The 19,419-nt window shown below is 37.9% G+C and overlaps 2 protein-coding genes and 1 non-coding gene across 3 annotated transcripts; 1 reads left to right on the top strand and 2 right to left on the bottom strand.

Moving 5' to 3' along the window:
- Positions 1-1,697: 1,697 nt before the first annotated feature.
- On the bottom strand, positions 1,698-1,771 carry TRNAI-UAU. Its single transcript has one exon. It is a non-coding gene; the product is annotated as a tRNA-Ile (tRNA).
- Positions 1,772-2,460: 689 nt separating this feature from the next.
- LOC111784346 lies at positions 2,461-2,835 on the bottom strand. Its single transcript, XM_023665074.1, has one exon. It carries the CDS (start codon positions 2,833-2,835, stop codon positions 2,461-2,463), a length of 375 nt encoding a protein of 124 aa, XP_023520842.1.
- A 2,643-nt stretch (positions 2,836-5,478) lies between these two features.
- LOC111784344 lies at positions 5,479-6,293 on the top strand. Its single transcript, XM_023665073.1, has 2 exons — positions 5,479-5,769; positions 5,844-6,293. The coding sequence occupies exons 1-2, from the start codon at positions 5,479-5,481 to the stop codon at positions 6,291-6,293; spliced, it is 741 nt and encodes a 246-aa protein (XP_023520841.1).
- Positions 6,294-19,419: the final 13,126 nt, after the last annotated feature.

Below are 19,419 nucleotides of genomic sequence, written 5' to 3'. Positions count from 1 at the left end.
TCTTTTCCTTCTACATCATTTATCGAACATTTCTAGGGTCTCTCGCTACTAGAGTTTGAACATTTCTATACATCATTTATAGCTAGGTTCTCTCACTAGTAGCGAGAGTTTGAACATTTCTATACATCATTTATAGCTCGGTCTCTCACTAGACCGCTAGGTCTCTCACTAGGCTAGGTCTCTCACTAGTAGCTAGGTCTCTCACTAGTAGGGAGAGTTTGAACATTTCTATACATCATTTATAGCTAGGTCTCTCACTAGTAGCGAAGAAGCGAGAGTTTGAACATTTCTATACATCATTTATAGCTAGGTCTCTCACTAGTAGCGAAGAGTTCAAACTCTCGCTACTAGTGAGAGTTTGAACATTTCTCTCACTAGTAGAGAGAGAACATTTCTCTCACTAGTAGAGAGAGAACATTTCTCTCACTAGTAGAGAGAGAACATTTCTCTCACTAGTAGAGAGAGTTTGAACTAGTGAGAGAAATGTTCAAACTCTCACTAGTAGAGAGAGTTTGAACATCTAGGGTCTCTCGCTACTAGAGTTTGAACATTTCTTTTTCTTTTCCTTCTACATCATTTATAGCTAGGTCTCTCACTAGTAGCGAGAGTGGTCTCTCACTAGTAGCGAGAGTTTGAAATGAGTTCTACATCATTTATAGCTAGGTCTCTCACTAGTAGCGAGAGTTTGAAATGAGTTTGAACATTTCTATACATCATTTATAGCTAGGTTGAAATGAGTTCATCATTTATAGTTAGGTCTCTCAGTAGTAGCGAGAGTTCATCATTTATAGCTAGGTCTCTCACTAGTAGTTTGAACATTTCTATACATCATTTATAGCTAGGTCTCTCACTAGTAGCGAGAGTTCATCATTTATAGCTAGGTTATAGCTTGGTCTCTCACTAGTAGCGAGAGTTTGAACATTTCTATACATCATTTATAGCTAGGTTTCTCACTAGTAGCGAGAGTTCATCATTTATAGCTAGGTCTCTCACTAGTAGCGAGAGTTCATCATTTATAGCTAGGTTATAGCTTGGTCTCTCACTAGTAGCGAGAGTTTGAACATTTCTATACATCATTTATAGCTAGGTCTCTCACTAGTAGCGAGAGTTCATCATTTATAGCTAGGTCTCTCACTAGTAGCGAGAGTTCATCATTTATAGCTAGGTTATAGCTTGGTCTCTCACTAGTAGCGAGAGTTTGAACATTTCTATACATCATTTATAGCTAGGTCTCTCACTAGTAGCGAGAGTTCATCATTTATAGCTAGGTCTCTCACTAGTAGCGAGAGTTCATCATTTATAGCTAGGTTATAGCTTGGTCTCTCACTAGTAGCGAGAGTTTGAACATTTCTATACATCATTTATAGCTAGGTCTCTCACTAGTAGCGAGAGTTCATCATTTATAGCTAGGTCTCTCACTGGTAGCGAGAGTTCATCATTTATAGCTAGGTTATAGCTTGGTCTCTCACTAGGTATGCGATTGTTTAAAAATAGGTGACTAGGTATGATTGGTTCGGTTGAAATGAGTTTGAACATTTCTATACATCATTTATAGCTAGGTCTCTCACTAGTAGCGAGAGTTCATCATTTATAGCTAGGTCTCTCACTGGTAGCGAGAGTTCATCATTTATAGCTAGGTTATAGCTTGGTCTCTCACTAGGTATGCGATTGTTTAAAAATAGGTGACTAGGTATGATTGGTTCTGGCGGGGCTCGAACCCGCGACCTTCGGCTCATAAGACCAACGCTCTAACCAACTGAGCTATAGAACCTTGGATGTTTTTCTTAAATCAATGTTTGAATGAAAATAATATTCCTTGAACTCTTTTTTTTTTCTCCAACTTTAATTGATAAACAAATACATTGCAGAACTCAAAGGGGGTTTTTCTACCATCTTTTATAAAAGAATACCTATTCAAATAACCATCATCCATGACCTTCCTATCAAATTGCGAATGTCGGCATAACAATATGCCTCCAGCAAGTATTTGTAGCACATCACAAAGAACTTTATCTTTATGTTTCTCCAAAGTAAAAGATATTAAACTTGAGAAACTACCTTTATCGTTCCACTATCATTGAGACATTGAAGCTTGTAAGGTTTAGAATGGTGTTGAGTTGGAATTTGCAACCTTTTGATCAACATGGTACTTAATACATTGGTGCAACTTTCACTATCAATAACAAGACTACAAGGAGTCCCCTTGACTAAACACCTTGTGTGAAATAGGTTGTCTCTTTGATCATCAACATTATTCTCCGTAACTTGAGTTTTAAGAAGTCTTCTCAACAAGTGTCAAATGACTCTCATCTTCCAATTCTTCATCATTCTCCTGGTTTTCGTCTTCAACTAGCACATCCTAGTCACTTTCCTCATTATATGTGACAACTTGTCCATTCTTGATGGTATGACTCTCTTGTTAGGACAATCACCACTAATATGACCAATTTCTTGACATTTCTAAGATTTGATGTCTCTATTTCTTTCTCGAACCTCCTTGTATTCCTCAACTTTCTCTTTACCCTTTGAGGTCTCAACTTTGTTCTTTTTGTCAAGCTCATACTTTCCTCTAACCTTAAAATCTATCTTTTCAATATTTGCATCCTTTTTCCAAGTGTTGAAAGTTGTAGACTTAGGAATAGCATACCTCTTGGAGTTCTTCTCCCAAGCTAGTTGCCCTTCGATTTTCACACCAAGGTGTAACAATTCTTGCATATCAAAGTATGCTTGCCTATCCACTTGATGAGCAAGTTGTGTGTTTAACCCACCAAGGAATCTGGCCATTATATCATCGTTGTCTTCATCAATGCATGCTCTATTCATAAAGACCTCCATTTCTTTGTAATATTCTTCAACACTCTTGGATCCCTATTGCATTGTATACAGTTTTTCCTTGAGTACTTGAGAATAATGCTTAGGAATGTACATTTTTCTCATTAATAACTTCAATTCCTCCCACATTTCAATTGGTTCTTCATAATTTCTCCTCCACTCTGATATCAAAGATGTCCAACATAATTACGTAATCACAAAATTCAGTCATAGAAAGCTTCAACTTTATTTCTTCACTGAAATTGTTGCAATAAAAAACATACTCAATTTTGCTCTCATATTGCAAATACTCTTCTAGATCATATCTCCCATAGAAAGTTGGAAGCTTTACTCCCTTGACTCCTTCTTCTTCTCCTCTCTTATATTGGTACTATCTCTCACTTCTTTTTTGTCCTAAAATTTCTCTACCCCTATTCTACCTCTTCCTCTCCCTCGACCGACATCTCCTCCTTCCCCTAGGACTATGTCCCGCTAAAAGTGTGAAATCACAATATCAACACAATGGTTCCAAATTTAGATGATTTAGAAAAAATGTCAATTGGAGTTTATTTGATATTCAAATAAACAAGCAAATTGTCTAATGACAAGGATTTATAACCACAATATTAAGAACAATATGACAGGAATTTTTTTTTTTTTTTTAAGATCTAAATATGATCTACAGTAATAAAATGAGAATAAAGTGAGAAGATTACAAAGAAGGGTTGAACTGCAGCAACAGAATAATGATTTGAAGAAAAGAAAAACAATAGCATAAACGAAAAATAAAATGAATTCTAGAGTAGGCCACTAAGATGCAACCTAGGCTATGATATCAAATTGATAAGGCAACTCCAATCCCAACAATTCATATTTTTGTGGGAGCAAAAACGGTTGAATCAATAAAATTAACACCTTCTTGTACAAAATTCAGATAAACCAAGATATAAGGCTAGAATTAGATTACTTCTTAAGATCAAAGATCTAAAGCTCAGATGCAATCTACCACAAGAATTGCATGAAACTTAGAAATGACAAAGATGATGCTCGAATTTTGAAAGGTGAAAGTCTTAGTGTGAGATCTCAAATTCATTCATTCACAATCTCTTTTTTATGTAATAATTTGTGGGTATTTATAGTTACCCACAAAAGAAATTTTCAATTTTTCAAATGTTCACTAAAGAAGTTACCACCAAAATTTATTCCTGATCCCTTAAATCTCCAAAAAAGAAGTCAATTTGACCAATGACTTCCACCCTTTCGCCCATACAATAATTATGAAATTAAAAATAATAAATAAAGTGCAAGCAACTTCATCCCCTACTTCAACCATGCAAATATTCACTTCTGAAGCTTCAAATGATTCTTCCTCAATCAAATAAGCTTGTAACACATGAGATAATTGTTGAATCAAGCCTATCCAATTTTGTAGATGAAGAATGAATGCTTGTTGAATCATCTTGGCCTTGGATCGTGTAATAGGTCCAATTGAAACATTTGGAACACTGTGATCCTTATCAAACTCATTGTATAGAATACCCCAACTTACATGTCTCTACATGAACGATTTGGATCAAATCACTTGTAACGATTATAAAGTGGGTCGTGTTAGTTTACTTAGTCTAAATAAAGTCTCATTTTCTGTAGAACACAGTGATCCTTATCAAACGCATTGTATAGAATACCCCCACTTACATGTCTCTACATGAACGATTTGGATCAAATCACTTGTAACGATTATAAAGTGGGTCGTGTTAGTTTACTTAGTCTAAATAAAGTCTCATTTTCTGTAAAACACAGTGATCCTTATCAAACGCATTGTATAGAATACCCCCACTTACATGTCTCTACATGAACGATTTGGATCAAATCACTTGTAACGATTATAAAGTGGGTCGTGTTAGTTTACTTAGTCTAAATAAAGTCTCACTTTCTGTAGAACTCTGTACTTTAGAAGAGGACTTTAACTTTTAGAAGTTAGTTAGAGTGGACTCCTTATTTATGGTTTCTTTTGTTTTGTTATAAATGATTATTTAATAGTCTCACTATTTTCCCATTCAATATAGAGCATTTTTCCTTCCAAAACTTACTTTTCTCTGCTATTATTTCTTTAATTTCATCATTTGGTATTAGAGCCATAGTAAGGGATGTGATTAAAATTTGAAGTAGACATCTTCAAGATGTCTACACAAAGCTCTTTTGTCTAACCAGTTATCCCAAAGTTTAAGGGGCATTATGATCACTTGGCAATGCTCATGGAGAACTCGCGATCAAAGGAGTATTGGAATTTAGTAGAAAATGAAATTTCTGCAGTAGCAGGAGGATCTACTGATGCACAACAGAAGAGCATTGATGATCAGAAGCTGAAAGATTTGAAGGCCAAGTATTATCTTTTCCAAGCATTAGATCGTTCAATTCTAGAAACGATTCTAAACAAGGATACAACGAAGGACATATGGGACTCTATGAAGAAAAAAATATCAAGGAATGCCTAGGGTCAAGCTTGCACAACTGCAAACACTCAGAATGGAATTTGAAGTTCTTCAAATGAAGACAGGAGAATCTGTAAATGAATATTTTGCTCGAACACTTGCAATAACAAATAAAATGAAAGAAAATAGTGAAAGAAAAGGAGACGTTGCTGTTTGGTAAAAGATTTTAAGATCTATGACTTCCAAACTTGATTATGTGGTTTGTTCCATTGAGGAATCTAAAGATATAGATACTTTAACCATTGATGAATTGCAAAGTAGCCTACTTGTTCATGAACAACGCATGCGTTCTCACATCAATGAGGAACATGCCTTGAAATTGACAAATGGAGATCAGTCAGGAGGAAGGGGTCGAGGTCGTGGAAGTTTCAGAGGAAGGGGACGTGGAAGAGGTCGGCAGAACTTCGAGAAAGCCATAGTAGAATGCTACAATTGTCCCAAATTTGGGCTCAATGACAATGTGCAAGTAAGAATGAAGTGACAAACTATACAAAGACAAAAAAAGAGATTTTACTGATGGCTTGCACGGGTGCGAAAAAGGAGGAAGAATGTTGGTATATTGATTTTGGCTGTAGCAATCATATGGGTGGAGTAAAGCAATATTTTTCAGATTTAAATGAAAACTTCATAGATTCAGTAAAACTCAGCAACAACACAAGCTTGGTTGTACTAGGAAAGGGCAACATAAGGCTGCAAGTGAATGGAACCATGCATATTATTACAGAAGTGTTCTATGTTATAGAATTGACAAACAACTTGTTGAGCATTGGACAATTGCAAAAACGGGGACTTGCTGTTACATTTCAATATGGAAGGTGTAACGCATTCCATCATGAGAAGGGTTTAATCATAGATACAAAGATGTCTGAGAATCGAATGTTCATACTTCAAGCAACATTTCAACCTCTGCCGTCAGTGTGCTTCAACTCAATCACTGAGGACAAAGTGCAGCTTTGGCATGGTAGATATAGGCACCTGATAACTCTCTAAAAGTAGAGTCATATCTAGTATTTTTGTAGTTAATATTGCACTCTTATTCACCATTTTCTCATTTATTACCCCATTGATTCTACTTAGTGAGCATGGAATCGTTTATTGCGGTCCAACATGAAAAAAAATATGATTTGACATAAATCGATCTTAATTGTACATTTAATTTAGTTATGTGGTAAAATTTCAGACATTTATGCTGAACCATGAGGGAGTAGCAAATTTGGAAACAAACGGGGGATGACATGGAAATTTTCAATCCACATCCGCCATCCAAGTGGGTCATTGACTACCCAATGAAGAACATCTTATGTGGACAACTTATTCCTTTTGAGCCTAAGGGGGAACCCATGCTCAATATAAAAGGAAAAAGAAGACCAAGAGGAGGGTGACTTTACATACATAGTTGTTCTCTTATTAAAGAGTTGTTGTTAATGATTTACATGTGTGTTTAATTAGCTACTTTACATACATAGTTGTTCTCTTATTCGGGAGAAGAGAGGGAGCAATGAAATCCTCTTTAATACTCTAGTTCCATAGCAATGAGACTTGAAGGGTAGTAGAAGGGTTAAGAATAATTCTTCTCCTAGAGCCTTGTTAATAGAAATCACAACGATTATGTAAATAATCACCGTTCATGACCCTCTGAAGTGAGCTTAGAAATCTATTAAAAGGAACTAAAATCTACCACAAAACTCAACAACTTATCTATTTAACCTCTCTTAGCCGAACCTTCCTCATTATAATTGATTTTCTCATTATTTTCTGTTTTTTCAATAGAAGTGGCACTCTGTTTTAGTTTTGTTTAAGTAGTTAAAATCACCAACACCCATTTGAATGTTACCAAAAACTCACTTAATTTTCAGCGATAAAATTAACCAAAAGGATAGGTTCTCTGTGGAATCGATAATTTACTTATTACTTGCTACTTGTGATAGTGTATACTTGCACTTATTCTTGTGAATTTTACATTATTTTATTATATACATCCACAAGCGACCAGCACCTGAGCTTTGATGGTTTGAAACCACTGAAAAAAGGAAAGAAGGTGAATGGATTACCTGAACTTAATTCTCCTTCAAGGCTTTGCAAGGACTGCTTAACAAGAAAACAACAAAGATGATATTTTCCAAAGCAAAGCACGTGGAGAGCTTCACAAGTGCTTCAATCAATACATGTTGATATATGTGGACCAATAAAACCCATCTCCAATAGTAAGAAAAGGTACTTTGTAACGCCCCTAATTTTCTTAACCTAATTAGTGACGTCATCCGTACATGCATAGATCTTTAAACGGAAAATTCAACATAAATAGTCTTGGAAACAACATCAGTCTTACATAAAGGTTCAAAATCTGAACTAAAGATAACTCCGAAACGAAAACATTCAATAACTGAATTAGGAAATTTAAATAAAATGAACGTTCAATTATCTAACTTAAAAACCCAAATAAAAACATAAACGGGTAACTATACCCTCTCTTTAGTCTACCATGGTAACCTCAGCTCCATCGTCAGCCATACATCGGCGCCTTGCCTTTACCTTAGAAATGAAGGTAGCGTGTGACTTGAGTATTTTATGAAATACTCAGTAAGTCACCCCACTATTGGGGTTAGAAATGCAAACACATGCAACATATGAGTGAGACCTAACTTTTGTAAACTTGCCTTGGGTGCTTTTCTATTCTGGGTAGGGTTGGATGTGTGGTATTTCTCCACACGAGGCCCATGTACGTGCACATGAACCCACCAAGTGGGCTCGTATACGTACCCCTAGGCCTGGCTTGGTCGGGCACAACGTATTATACGTCACTAGACACCACAGAACAGAAAAGTCCCGCATGATATCATGGATTACATAAATATCGAATTTCATTCTTTCATGACATAAAGAGGAAGTATCCCAATGTAAATGACATACAAACATGCATGAGGTCTCATAACTTACCTTACATGGCATATTACTTAATATGAAAATACATTCCAATTCCATAAGCATTTCATGACATAATTCAGTTATACTNAATAGTAAGAAAAGGTACTTTGTAACGCCCCTAATTTTCTTAACCTAATTAGTGACGTCATCCGTACATGCATAGATCTTTAAACGGAAAATTCAACATAAATAGTCTTGGAAACAACATCAGTCTTACATAAAGGTTCAAAATCTGAACTAAAGATAACTCCGAAACGAAAACATTCAATAACTGAATTAGGAAATTTAAATAAAATGAACGTTCAATTATCTAACTTAAAAACCCAAATAAAAACATAAACGGGTAACTATACCCTCTCTTTAGTCTACCATGGTAACCTCAGCTCCATCGTCAGCCATACATCGGCGCCTTGCCTTTACCTTAGAAATGAAGGTAGCGTGTGACTTGAGTATTTTATGAAATACTCAGTAAGTCACCCCACTATTGGGGTTAGAAATGCAAACACATGCAACATATGAGTGAGACCTAACTTTTGTAAACTTGCCTTGGGTGCTTTTCTATTCTGGGTAGGGTTGGATGTGTGGTATTTCTCCACACGAGGCCCATGTACGTGCACATGAACCCACCAAGTGGGCTCGTATACGTACCCCTAGGCCTGGCTTGGTCGGGCACAACGTATTATACGTCACTAGACACCACAGAACAGAAAAGTCCCGCATGATATCATGGATTACATAAATATCGAATTTCATTCTTTCATGACATAAAGAGGAAGTATCCCAATGTAAATGACATACAAACATGCATGAGGTCTCATAACTTACCTTACATGGCATATTACTTAATATGAAAATACATTCCAATTCCATAAGCATTTCATGACATAATTCAGTTATACTATGTGCATATATGCAACAATCATCACTTTCATAGCATATAGTACTAACATATCAATCATAAATTTTCATAACATCACCAGTCAATATAATTCATGTGTCACATAGTCATATCACATATAATATGGTGCATGTAGGGGCCACAGAGCACGCATCATCATACAACACATAATTAACTAACTCCAATAGTAAAGTCACTTACCTCGATGACCTTGGCCAAAGTCACTCACAACAAGCTAATTCCAACCGTTAATTACGTCCTATAAGAACCACATAACATATTTAGGAACCTTTCATAACATATCCTAGCTAAACCTCATGTTAGTTATCAAGGTAAACACCTAACATAATTTAAGTTGACTATTAAGAGTCATATTAACCTTAGAATGCAAAAACAAGGGCAGAAACGACTTTGGAAGGGCCGTAAACCTAGAAATCGGTATATTGTGGGTNTTAGAAATGAAGGTAGCGTGTGACTTGAGTATTTTATGAAATACTCAGTAAGTCACCCCANTGCCGTCAAGCCGAGGAAGTCCGATGGAGGAGTCGAGCCATGTATATACGTGCGAAGCCGAGAAAACGCACTATAGGCGTGTGTCTATGTTGAGCCAAAATGAATGCAGATCCCGTTTGGGCCGAAAGCAACAACAGCCCGTGTCTTCATACGACTTGAGGACTGGAAGCAGGAGTTGTGTCTGCAGGTATCCGACTTGATCCGGTGCTCGTCTTCCAAACCCGCAACACCCTAAAACCCTAATCGACGATGCACCGACAACAACTTCTCTGTCACAGCCCAAAATTTGAATCTCGAAATCAAGGGCTGGACCAACAGACTATGCAATGAAATCGTGTAAAAACAAATAGAGAAGACGAGATTACAAAAAATACTTTATCAATTATCTAAATGGTTTAAAATCCAAAACAAGGTGTTCAAGTATGAAAAGTATGTAAATGGTTTACAAAACAATGCATGACAAATATAAACAAAATTATGCACAGACTCCTAGACGCCCCGGGACACTCCTCTGTGGCATTAAGATTCAACATGCATTCCCGCCTCGATCCATGGCATCACTCACCTGAAAAAAAAGAGTAGAAAGGAATGAGTATAAAAATACTNGAAATGAATATAAAAATACTCAGTAAGAAGCCTACTTGTAGGCTCTTTTCGCATCCTTATCTTGGTGGGTAACCACGGTCTTTCTAAGGAGAGTGATCTAAGCTGCAACTCTCTTTTCTGTATCTTAGGAGGCTTGCCCATCTTAAGCACTGAAATGATCAGTGTCCTGAGATGAGGCGCGATCTCATAAGTAAGTATGAGGGGATTGTATGGCTGGATCTAAAAATGTGACTGTCTTTGAAAATCATCCATGGAGGTTAACTGACGACCCTCACACGGGACCATACATCCACTAAACGGGGTGCAACCCCTTGTGTGCCGGTCAGTTACTGAGTCATCCTATGTGGCTCCACATCCCCCGCTCAGGGACGGGTTTCTACGGCCCAGGAGTCATGTTCAGAAGACCCCTTAGCTATCACCACTAGGTCTGGGCACCTGTCACACTTCCCTATCCGGATCTGCAAAGCTCAACGANGATATCGAAGGAGAGAGGGAAGTGGAGGTTCAGATGACACTATCTACACTACTCAACTCAAGCGGGCTACCTACAGTTACTGTGGTGACCTATTATTCTTTCTAGGGTGGAACCTAGTGGCTTAGACTTAGATTCGTTTATCTCTAGAATTCTCGTGCCTGGTCTCACAAACCTATCGGGTTTGGAATTCTGAGCTCTGGATCCGCCGGTAATCATTTTGGGGGTCTAATTGCACGGTATTCTAGAGGTCCCCTAAACTAGGGTCTCGTCTAGCCTACTTAGTCACAAACATCCTAATCTAAGCTCATAATTTATTCCTATTCATCAAGAAAAGATAATACTGTTGGGTTTTATGTCCTAAAACTCATAGTTTGTAAACAAAGATATATTCTATTTTCAATAAAGTTATTATTGATGTTTATTCAGTAAAAATTGTTATTGAATAAAGTGAACTTTACGATCATTAATCTAAATCCAATAAACTAAGAACACTCTGGCTATAGTATGATTACTTGAACTATATGTAGAGACATAAGAGTGAATCAAGTTCAAGTATATAGTCAAAATGATCTATAGTATAAGGATAAGGCTGAGTACCTTATTCTGGGGACACTATGGATGCGGCCCACTTTTGTATATGATATAAACAATGCGATCACTAAATTGTGCATGTGGAGACATGTGAGTGGGGGCGTCCTATGCAATGAGTATTGCATAAGATCGGACCATGAAGAAAACCACTCTCACTTTATAAAGTCGTTTACTGTTGAGACTGATTTTCTTTTCATTCGATAACCTAGGTAACTCGGTTTTAATCCTGAGCTAACCATGAACTCCTGTTTATTCGGAATTATCCTTAGATTTGCATGGGTGAGAGTGGCTCTAGTTCGCCGACTCAACAGGCCTCCCATTTCAGGGGTAAGACTGGGTGAATGGCTGGGGACGTGGGGTGCAAGACGGAATTCACTCCTACCCACTTTTAGGGATAGAAGAAAGGTAGTTCCCTTAAGCACTGACTCCAGGTCTTGAACAAGGGGCCCCACCCTCTCATTGGCCTGAGAGGGATTCGGTTTACTGGTTGGACCACAAACCAATTGTTTATTAGAGGATCAGTGAGACATAAGGAACAAGAAGTAACTTCAGGGGTAAAACGGTAAATTGACCCAGCTCTAGTTACGAACAACCTGTGAAGGATCGACTTACTAATCATGGTTATATCAGATGGACAGAAATATATCTATAGTGAGGGGAGTGCAACTACTAGGCTATAGTGGAGTGTCCTAGTAGTTAACGAATGTTGGTTAACCAGGTTAATGAGTTTAATCGGTTAATCTTGAATCGTTGGAGCCCATGATCTATAGGTCCATTAGGTCCCTCTGCTAGCTCATATCGGACTAAACCATAGAACAGTGTGACGAGTGAGTTCGAAGTGTTCGAATTCAAATTAGGGAATATGCGTTACATATATACGATATATTTAACCGCAATTTTATTTTATTTACGAATTAAACGAAAAGAGAGAATCTGAGATATTTAAATAAGATTTAAATATCTTAATCAATTATGTGTCGGAATTGACTGGGATTGGCATTTGAATTAATATTAAATATTAATTAAATAGTTTAATTAATTATTTAATGTTACTTTAATTTGAAATTCATTATTCAAATTAATTGTTGAATTAAAATGAAGAAAGTCAAAATGTTGACTTTCATCTAATTAAAATGAAGAAAGTCAAAATGTTGACTTTCATCTAATGGAAAAATCATGTTAGTGGAATTTTGAGGTGTCAAAATTTGGTTTAACCAAACTTGCATGTTTGCCAAATAAACCCCACAAGTTTGAGTGGAATTTTGAGTGTCAAAATTTGGTTAACTCAAACATGCATGCTTGCCACATAATCTCAAACATTTGAGTGGAATTTTAAGTGTCAAGATTTGGTGATCTCAAGTTTGCATGAACATGCAAACTTGACTCTTTAAATAGAGTGATCATGATACTTGGAAGGGATTCTTCATCTTGATGAAAAACCTCTCACAAGCACTCTCTTTCACGTATACAAAATCCCTCCCAAGTTTAGTCACTCACCGGATTCCACAATCCCGTTCTAAGGCCGGAGAATAGTGGAGAAGACACTAGTGGTGGTTCGAAATCGGTTCGTGAGGCAAAAGGAGTTTGAACTACAAAAGGTTAGTATTTAAACTCATTAAGTTTTAATACTTATGAACATGCTAGTCATTTACAATAATTGATGTTCTAAAAGTGCCTAAGATCCAAATTGCTTCCGCATGTGTTATATTAACACCATCAAATACAAGCAATCATCATGCATAAGAGTTTACACGCAGAAGTTCATGCAATATTAACAAACATGCTCAACGGGAAGATAACGTTCATCTTTACCCGGAGCGCAGATTTCACAAGTTTCCCATCCTCCTCATGCATACATACTTTATCAGATTCTCTATCAAACAGATTTAATAAACATTTAATAACTAGTTTTCCTTAATCATATCATTTTCGCAGTTCCCATACTAATATACTAGGTCTGGCTAGCTAAGTTAATGGGTGGTAGCATGCATGCTCGTTCCTAGCGGTTCCTACAAGTACTGCTTGTGGGAATCCAAATGGCTTCTTACTTGGTTGACGCGTGCCTTCCCGAGTTCGAGTTTTCTTGACGGAATGGATTCCAAGAATTCTGGAATTTCCTTCATAGGTCCTAATTCACATAATAATAGGGTCAGCATCAAAATCGGGTCGGAAAACAAGCAAACAGAGACCGAATGGGAAGAAAAACGGTGCCTTATGTGCCCCCACGCGCGTCACACGCGCCCTAGAGGGTCACTACGCGCACTTTCTACGCGCGCGTGCCCACGCGTTGCTTCCCGAGTAGGCGTGGGTTAGAGGCGCTAGGTCGGGCACTTCGTGCACGGTGCGAGTCGAGCCAGCCGGATCCGCGCGCCTGACGCGTGTCCGCTACCGGGTGAGAACGCACCTCACTAGCTGGTGATCGACACGTGTCGATCATCGGTTCCACCACTCTCCTCTGCACACCGACCGATGCGTGGCGGCCTCCACCCTTCTGCGTTTTTTTTTAGTTCTCCAGGTCTCTTCCACGTTTCGATCTATTTTCTTCCAATTTTTTTATCTTCAAATCCGTAATCCGATTCGACAAATTTTCTTCACGAACCTTGTAGATCTCATATTCTACTCCTTCGAAACAATTTTCTTATATTTTTCTGATAATCACATATCTTATTATTTGAGTTCGAATTCGGAGAAAAACACGAGTTCTTACCGAAAATCACGTTTTCTTGAAACTCCGATTCGAACGCCAATCTTGGCCGCCTTCACTCCAAAACTTAACCAGATAGCGCTGTTGAGGGTTAGAGTCCAAGGATCAACACAAAATGTTGCTAACACACGAAAATCTTGATGATTTCTCAATGTAGACACTTGTGGACTAACCTGAAGTTCTTGGACGTTTTGACAAAATAGGAAGGTGCGATTTGTGAGAGCACCTTGCCTCGGACTATTGACGGTTTAGATTGGGGACTCGGATCTCCGGCGTCGGTTCTGATCCAATCTCCTCCTCCTTCCTCAAAACCGTAATCTTCTTTCCCTCTTCTTTCTTCTTTCTCTCCCCTCTTCTATCTCTTTTCCAAATTATGCCTCAGCCAAAACAGACCCCTCAAGTAGTCAGGGCAAAATGACTAGTTTGCCCCAATTGTGACCTATTTTTTTTTTTTAAATACTCGGGCGCTACATTCTCGTTCCCATGTAGCCTCCTCCATTGGTTGGTTTCTCCACCATATCTTGACAAATGCAATGTTTTTGGTGCGTAGAGTCTTTTACCTTGCAAGCCAAAATTTCCAATGGTTTTTCCTCGTAGCTTAAGTCTTCTACTACTTCTAGAACCTCATAATCTATCACATGGGTTGGATTGGCCATATACTTACGAAGTTTAGATACATGAAATACATTGTGTACAATTGAGAGAGATGGTGGTTAGGCTAACATGTATGCAACGGGTCTGATCCTCTCTAAAATTTCAAAAGTTTCTATAAATCGAGGACTCAGCTTTCCTTTGCGTCTAAACCTTAGGACTCCTTTCATCAGAGACACTTTCAAGAATACCATGTCGCCCACTTCAAACTCTAGATTCCTCCATCTTGAGTTCGCATAGCTTTTCTGTCTACTCTGAGTAGTGCACATCCTTTCTCTGATCTTTTGCACCGCCCCATTCGTAACTTGGACCAATTTGGACCCACCAACTCACGTTCCCCTACCTCATCCCAACACAATGGTGTTCTGCATCGTTTTCCTCATAACGCCTCGTATGGCGCCATGCCAATTGTCGCCTGATAACTATTATTATAGGAAAATTCCATGAGATGCATGTTCGAATCCCAACTACCAATGAATTCAAGCACACAGGCACGTAACATATCCTCTAAAATTTGATTTAAACGTTCTGTATGTCTATCTGTTTGTCAATGAAACGTTGTACTGAAATCCAAGCGAGTGCCCAACGATTTCTAAAGTCCGCGCCAAAAGCTGAAGTAAAACGTAGGTCACGATCTGATACATTTGACACTGGAATTCCATGCAATCTGACAATTTCATTCATGTACAGCAGTGCCCAATTGTCTACTGTGTAGGTGGCCTGACCATGTAGCCTTTTAATGTTCTTGGTAATCCTACCATGAAATCCATGACAATATTCTCCCATTTCCATTTTGGTACATTGAGAGGCTACAATAATCTTGTTGGTCTCTGTCTTGGTGCCTTGACCTGATGGCAAACAAAACATCTACTCACAAACTCTGCGATGTCCTTCTTCATTCCATGCCATCAAAATTGTGGCTTTATATCTTGATACATCTTGGTACCTCCAGGATGCATGACGAATGGAGAATTATGCGCCTCCTTTTGATGGTGTTAATATAACACATGCGGAAGCAATTTGGATCTTAGGCACTTTTAGAACATCAATTATTAGTAAATAACTAGCATGTTCATAAGTATTAAAACTTAATGAGTTTAGATACTAACCTTTTGTAGTTCAAACTTCTTTTTCCTCACGAATCGGTTTCGAACCACTACTAGTATCTTCTTCACTATCCTCCGGCCTTAGAACGGGATTGTGGAATCTGGTGAGTGACTAAATTTGGGAGGGATTTTGTATATGTGAACAGAGTGTTTGGGAGAGGTTTTTCTCAAGGTTTTTCACCAAGAAGAAGACCTTCCAGGTACCATGATCACTCTATTTAGAGAGTCATGTTTGCATGTTCATGCAAATTTGAGATCACCAAATTTTGACACTTAAAATTTCAGTCAAATGTTTGGAATTATGTGGCAAGCATGCATATTTGAGTTAACCAAATTTTGACACTCAAAATTCCACTCAAACTGGTGGGGTTTATTTGGCAAGCATGCAAATTTGTTTAAACCAAATTTTGACGTCTCAAAATTCCACTAACATGGATTTTTACATTAAATGAAGTCAACATTTTGACTTTCTTCATTTTAATCCACAATTAATTTGAATAATGAATTTCAAATTAAAGTAACATTAAATGATTAATTAAACTATTTAATTATATTTAATATTAATTCAAATGCCAATCCCAATCAATTCCGACACATAATTGATTAAGATATTTAAATATTTTTTAAATATCTCAGATTCTCTCTTTTTGTTTAATTCGTAAATAAAACAAAAATGCGGTTAAATATATCGTATATATGTAGCGCATATTCCCTAATTTGAATTCGAACACTTCGAACTCACTCGTCACACTGTTCTATGGTTTAGTCCGATATGAGCTAGCAGAGGGACCTAATGGACCTATAGATCATGGGCTCCAACGATTCAAGATTAACCGATTAAACTCATTAACCTGGTTAACCAACATTCGTTAACTACTAGGACACTCCACTATAGCCTAGTAGTTGCACTCCCCTCACTATAGATATATTTCTGTCCATCTGATATAACCATGATTAGTAAGTCGATCCTTCACAGGTTGTTCGTAACTAGAGCTGGGTCAATTTACCGTTTTACCCCTGAAGTTACTTCTTGTTCCTTATGTCTCACTGATCCTCTAATAAACAATTGGTTTGTGGTCCAACCAGTAAACCGAATCCCTCTCAGGCCAATGAGAGGGTGGGGCCCCTTGTTCAAGACCTGGAGTCAGTGCTTAAGGGAACTACCTTTCTTCTATCCCTAAAAGTGGGTAGGAGTGAATTCCGTCTTGCACCCCACGTCCCCAGCCATTCACCCAGTCTTACCCCTGAAATGGGAGGCCTGTTGAGTCGGCGAACTAGAGCCACTCTCACCCATGCAAATCTAAGGATAATTCCGAATAAACAGGAGTTCATGGTTAGCTCAGGATTAAAACCGAGTTACCTAGGTTATCGAATGAAAAGAAAATCAGTCTCAACAGTAAACGACATTATAAAGTGAGAGTGGTTTTCTTCATGGTCCGATCTTATGCAATACTCATTGCATAGGACGCCCCCACTCACATGTCTCCACATGTACAATTTAGTGATCACATTGTTTATATCATATACAAAAGTGGGCCGCATCCATAGTGTCCCCAGAATAAGGTACTCAGCCTTATCCTTATACTATAGATCATTTTGACTATATACTTGAACTTGATCCACTCTTATGTCTCTACATATAGTTCAAGTAATCATACTATAGCCAGAGTGTTCTTAGTTTATTGGATTTAGATTAATGATCGTAAAGTTCACTTTATTCAATAACAATCTTTACTGAATAAACAACAATAATAACTTCATTGAAAATAGAATATGTTTTTGTTTACAAACTATGAGTTTTAGGACATATAACCCAACACCTTTAATATTCTATTCCTCTGTTATTCTACCATTGGTACACACAACCGACCTTGATACAGTAGTCCTCCATTAGATGCCTTGGTGTATCCGTCAGCTGGTTCTGCCTCCATTCATCTTATTAAGTATCTTTTCCAACTCAGAGTCTCTTATCTGAGCATCAACAATTCTCTGACGGAGGGTGGGTTGTATAGTCAGTCGAGCTAGTTGTGCTTTAATACCTTCCACTGCCACCGTTATTCCAGCTTGCTCAAAAACTGCCTGTACCCTGGGTTTTCTTGTAAATAATGCTGATGAATGAGCTGTCTTTCTACGTAGGGCGTCTGTAACCACATTGGCCTTCCCGGGGTGATATTGAATGTCAATGCCATAATCTTTGACCAGCTCCAACCACCTCCGTTGTCTCATATTCAGCTCCTTTTGAGTAAATAAATACTTCAAACTTTTGTGGTCAGTGTAAATTAGATTCTTCTCTCCATAAAGGTAGTGTTGCCATATCTTTAATGAAAAACCACCGCTGCTAGTTTCAGATCATGCGTTGGGTAGTTCTTTTTATAGTCCTTCAACTGGCTGGATGCGTAGGCAATAACCTTCCCATGTTGCATCAACACATAACCCAAGCCTTTCTTGGAAGCATCACTGTAAACGACATAGTTCCCTGTGCCGTCCGGCATTGAAAGTACTGGCGCAGTCACCAGCCTATCCTTTAGATCTTGAGAACTTGTTTCGTCCTCTTCGAACCATAAAAGCAGTCTTTCGAGTTAATTGCGTAAAATGTGCAGCTATTTTGGAAAAATCCTTTATGAAGCATTGGTAATAACCTGCTAAGCCTAGAAAGCTTTGTACCTCAGTAACAGTGGTTGGACAATTCCATTTAGTGACCGCTTCCACCTTGGCAGGACCTACTGGCACACCTTTCTCAGATATCACGTGCCCTAGAAAAGCGACTTCACGTAACACAAAGTTCACACTTCGAGAACTGACTCTCAGTATTGTCAGAGCCTTTCTTAGATGTAACTGATGTTCTTGATCTGTCTTTGAGTACACCAAGATATCGTCTATGAATACTATGACAAAAGTATCCAAACATTACTTGATCACGCGATTCATCAGTTCCATAAACACTGCAGGGGCATTAGTAAGTCCAAATGACATAACCACAAACTCATAATGTCATACCTTGTTCTGAAAGCTGTCTTCGATATATCCTCATTTTTAATCTTGATCGGGTGGCAACGAGACCGAAGGTTAATTTTTTAAAACATTGTTGCCTCCCTGAGCTGATCAAATAAGTTCTCATTGCACGAAAGGGGATACTTGCTCTTCACTGTTCTCTTATTCAGCTCCTTATAATCAATGCACAAGCGCATAGACTCGTCCTTTTTCTTGCCAAATAGCATTGGCACACACCAAGGAAAAATGTTGGGTCTAATAAATCCCTTATCCAACAACTTTTGTAGTTGTGTCTTGAGTTCTTTCAGCTCAATTGGTGCCATACGATACGGGGCCTTAGATATTGGATGTGATGACCAAACCTTCAAAACTGAATGTCTCCTTGAAGCTAAGAGCTTTATTAGGGGTATGTTCTGAATATGATGTAAGCAGACGCAGGCATTCAGTTGAAGGGAGGAAATATTAGTTTACTTAGTCTAAATAAAATCCCACTTTGTAATTTTTTCTTCCAAAACTTACTTTTCTATGCTATTATTCTTTAATTTTATCCGGCCGTATCAATAGTGTTACTATACTATAAACTCTTTAGGTTATTACTTGAACACGATCCTCTTGTATGTCAACCACAAACTGTTTAAGACTACATTAATAACCTT

The sequence above is a fragment of the Cucurbita pepo genome, unplaced genomic scaffold (assembly GCF_002806865.2).
Source record: "Cucurbita pepo subsp. pepo cultivar mu-cu-16 unplaced genomic scaffold, ASM280686v2 Cp4.1_scaffold000190, whole genome shotgun sequence".
Lineage (NCBI taxonomy): Eukaryota > Viridiplantae > Streptophyta > Magnoliopsida > Cucurbitales > Cucurbitaceae > Cucurbita > Cucurbita pepo.
Note: the sequence above shows the minus strand (reverse complement) of the source record. Positions and strands in the feature narration are given on the sequence as shown.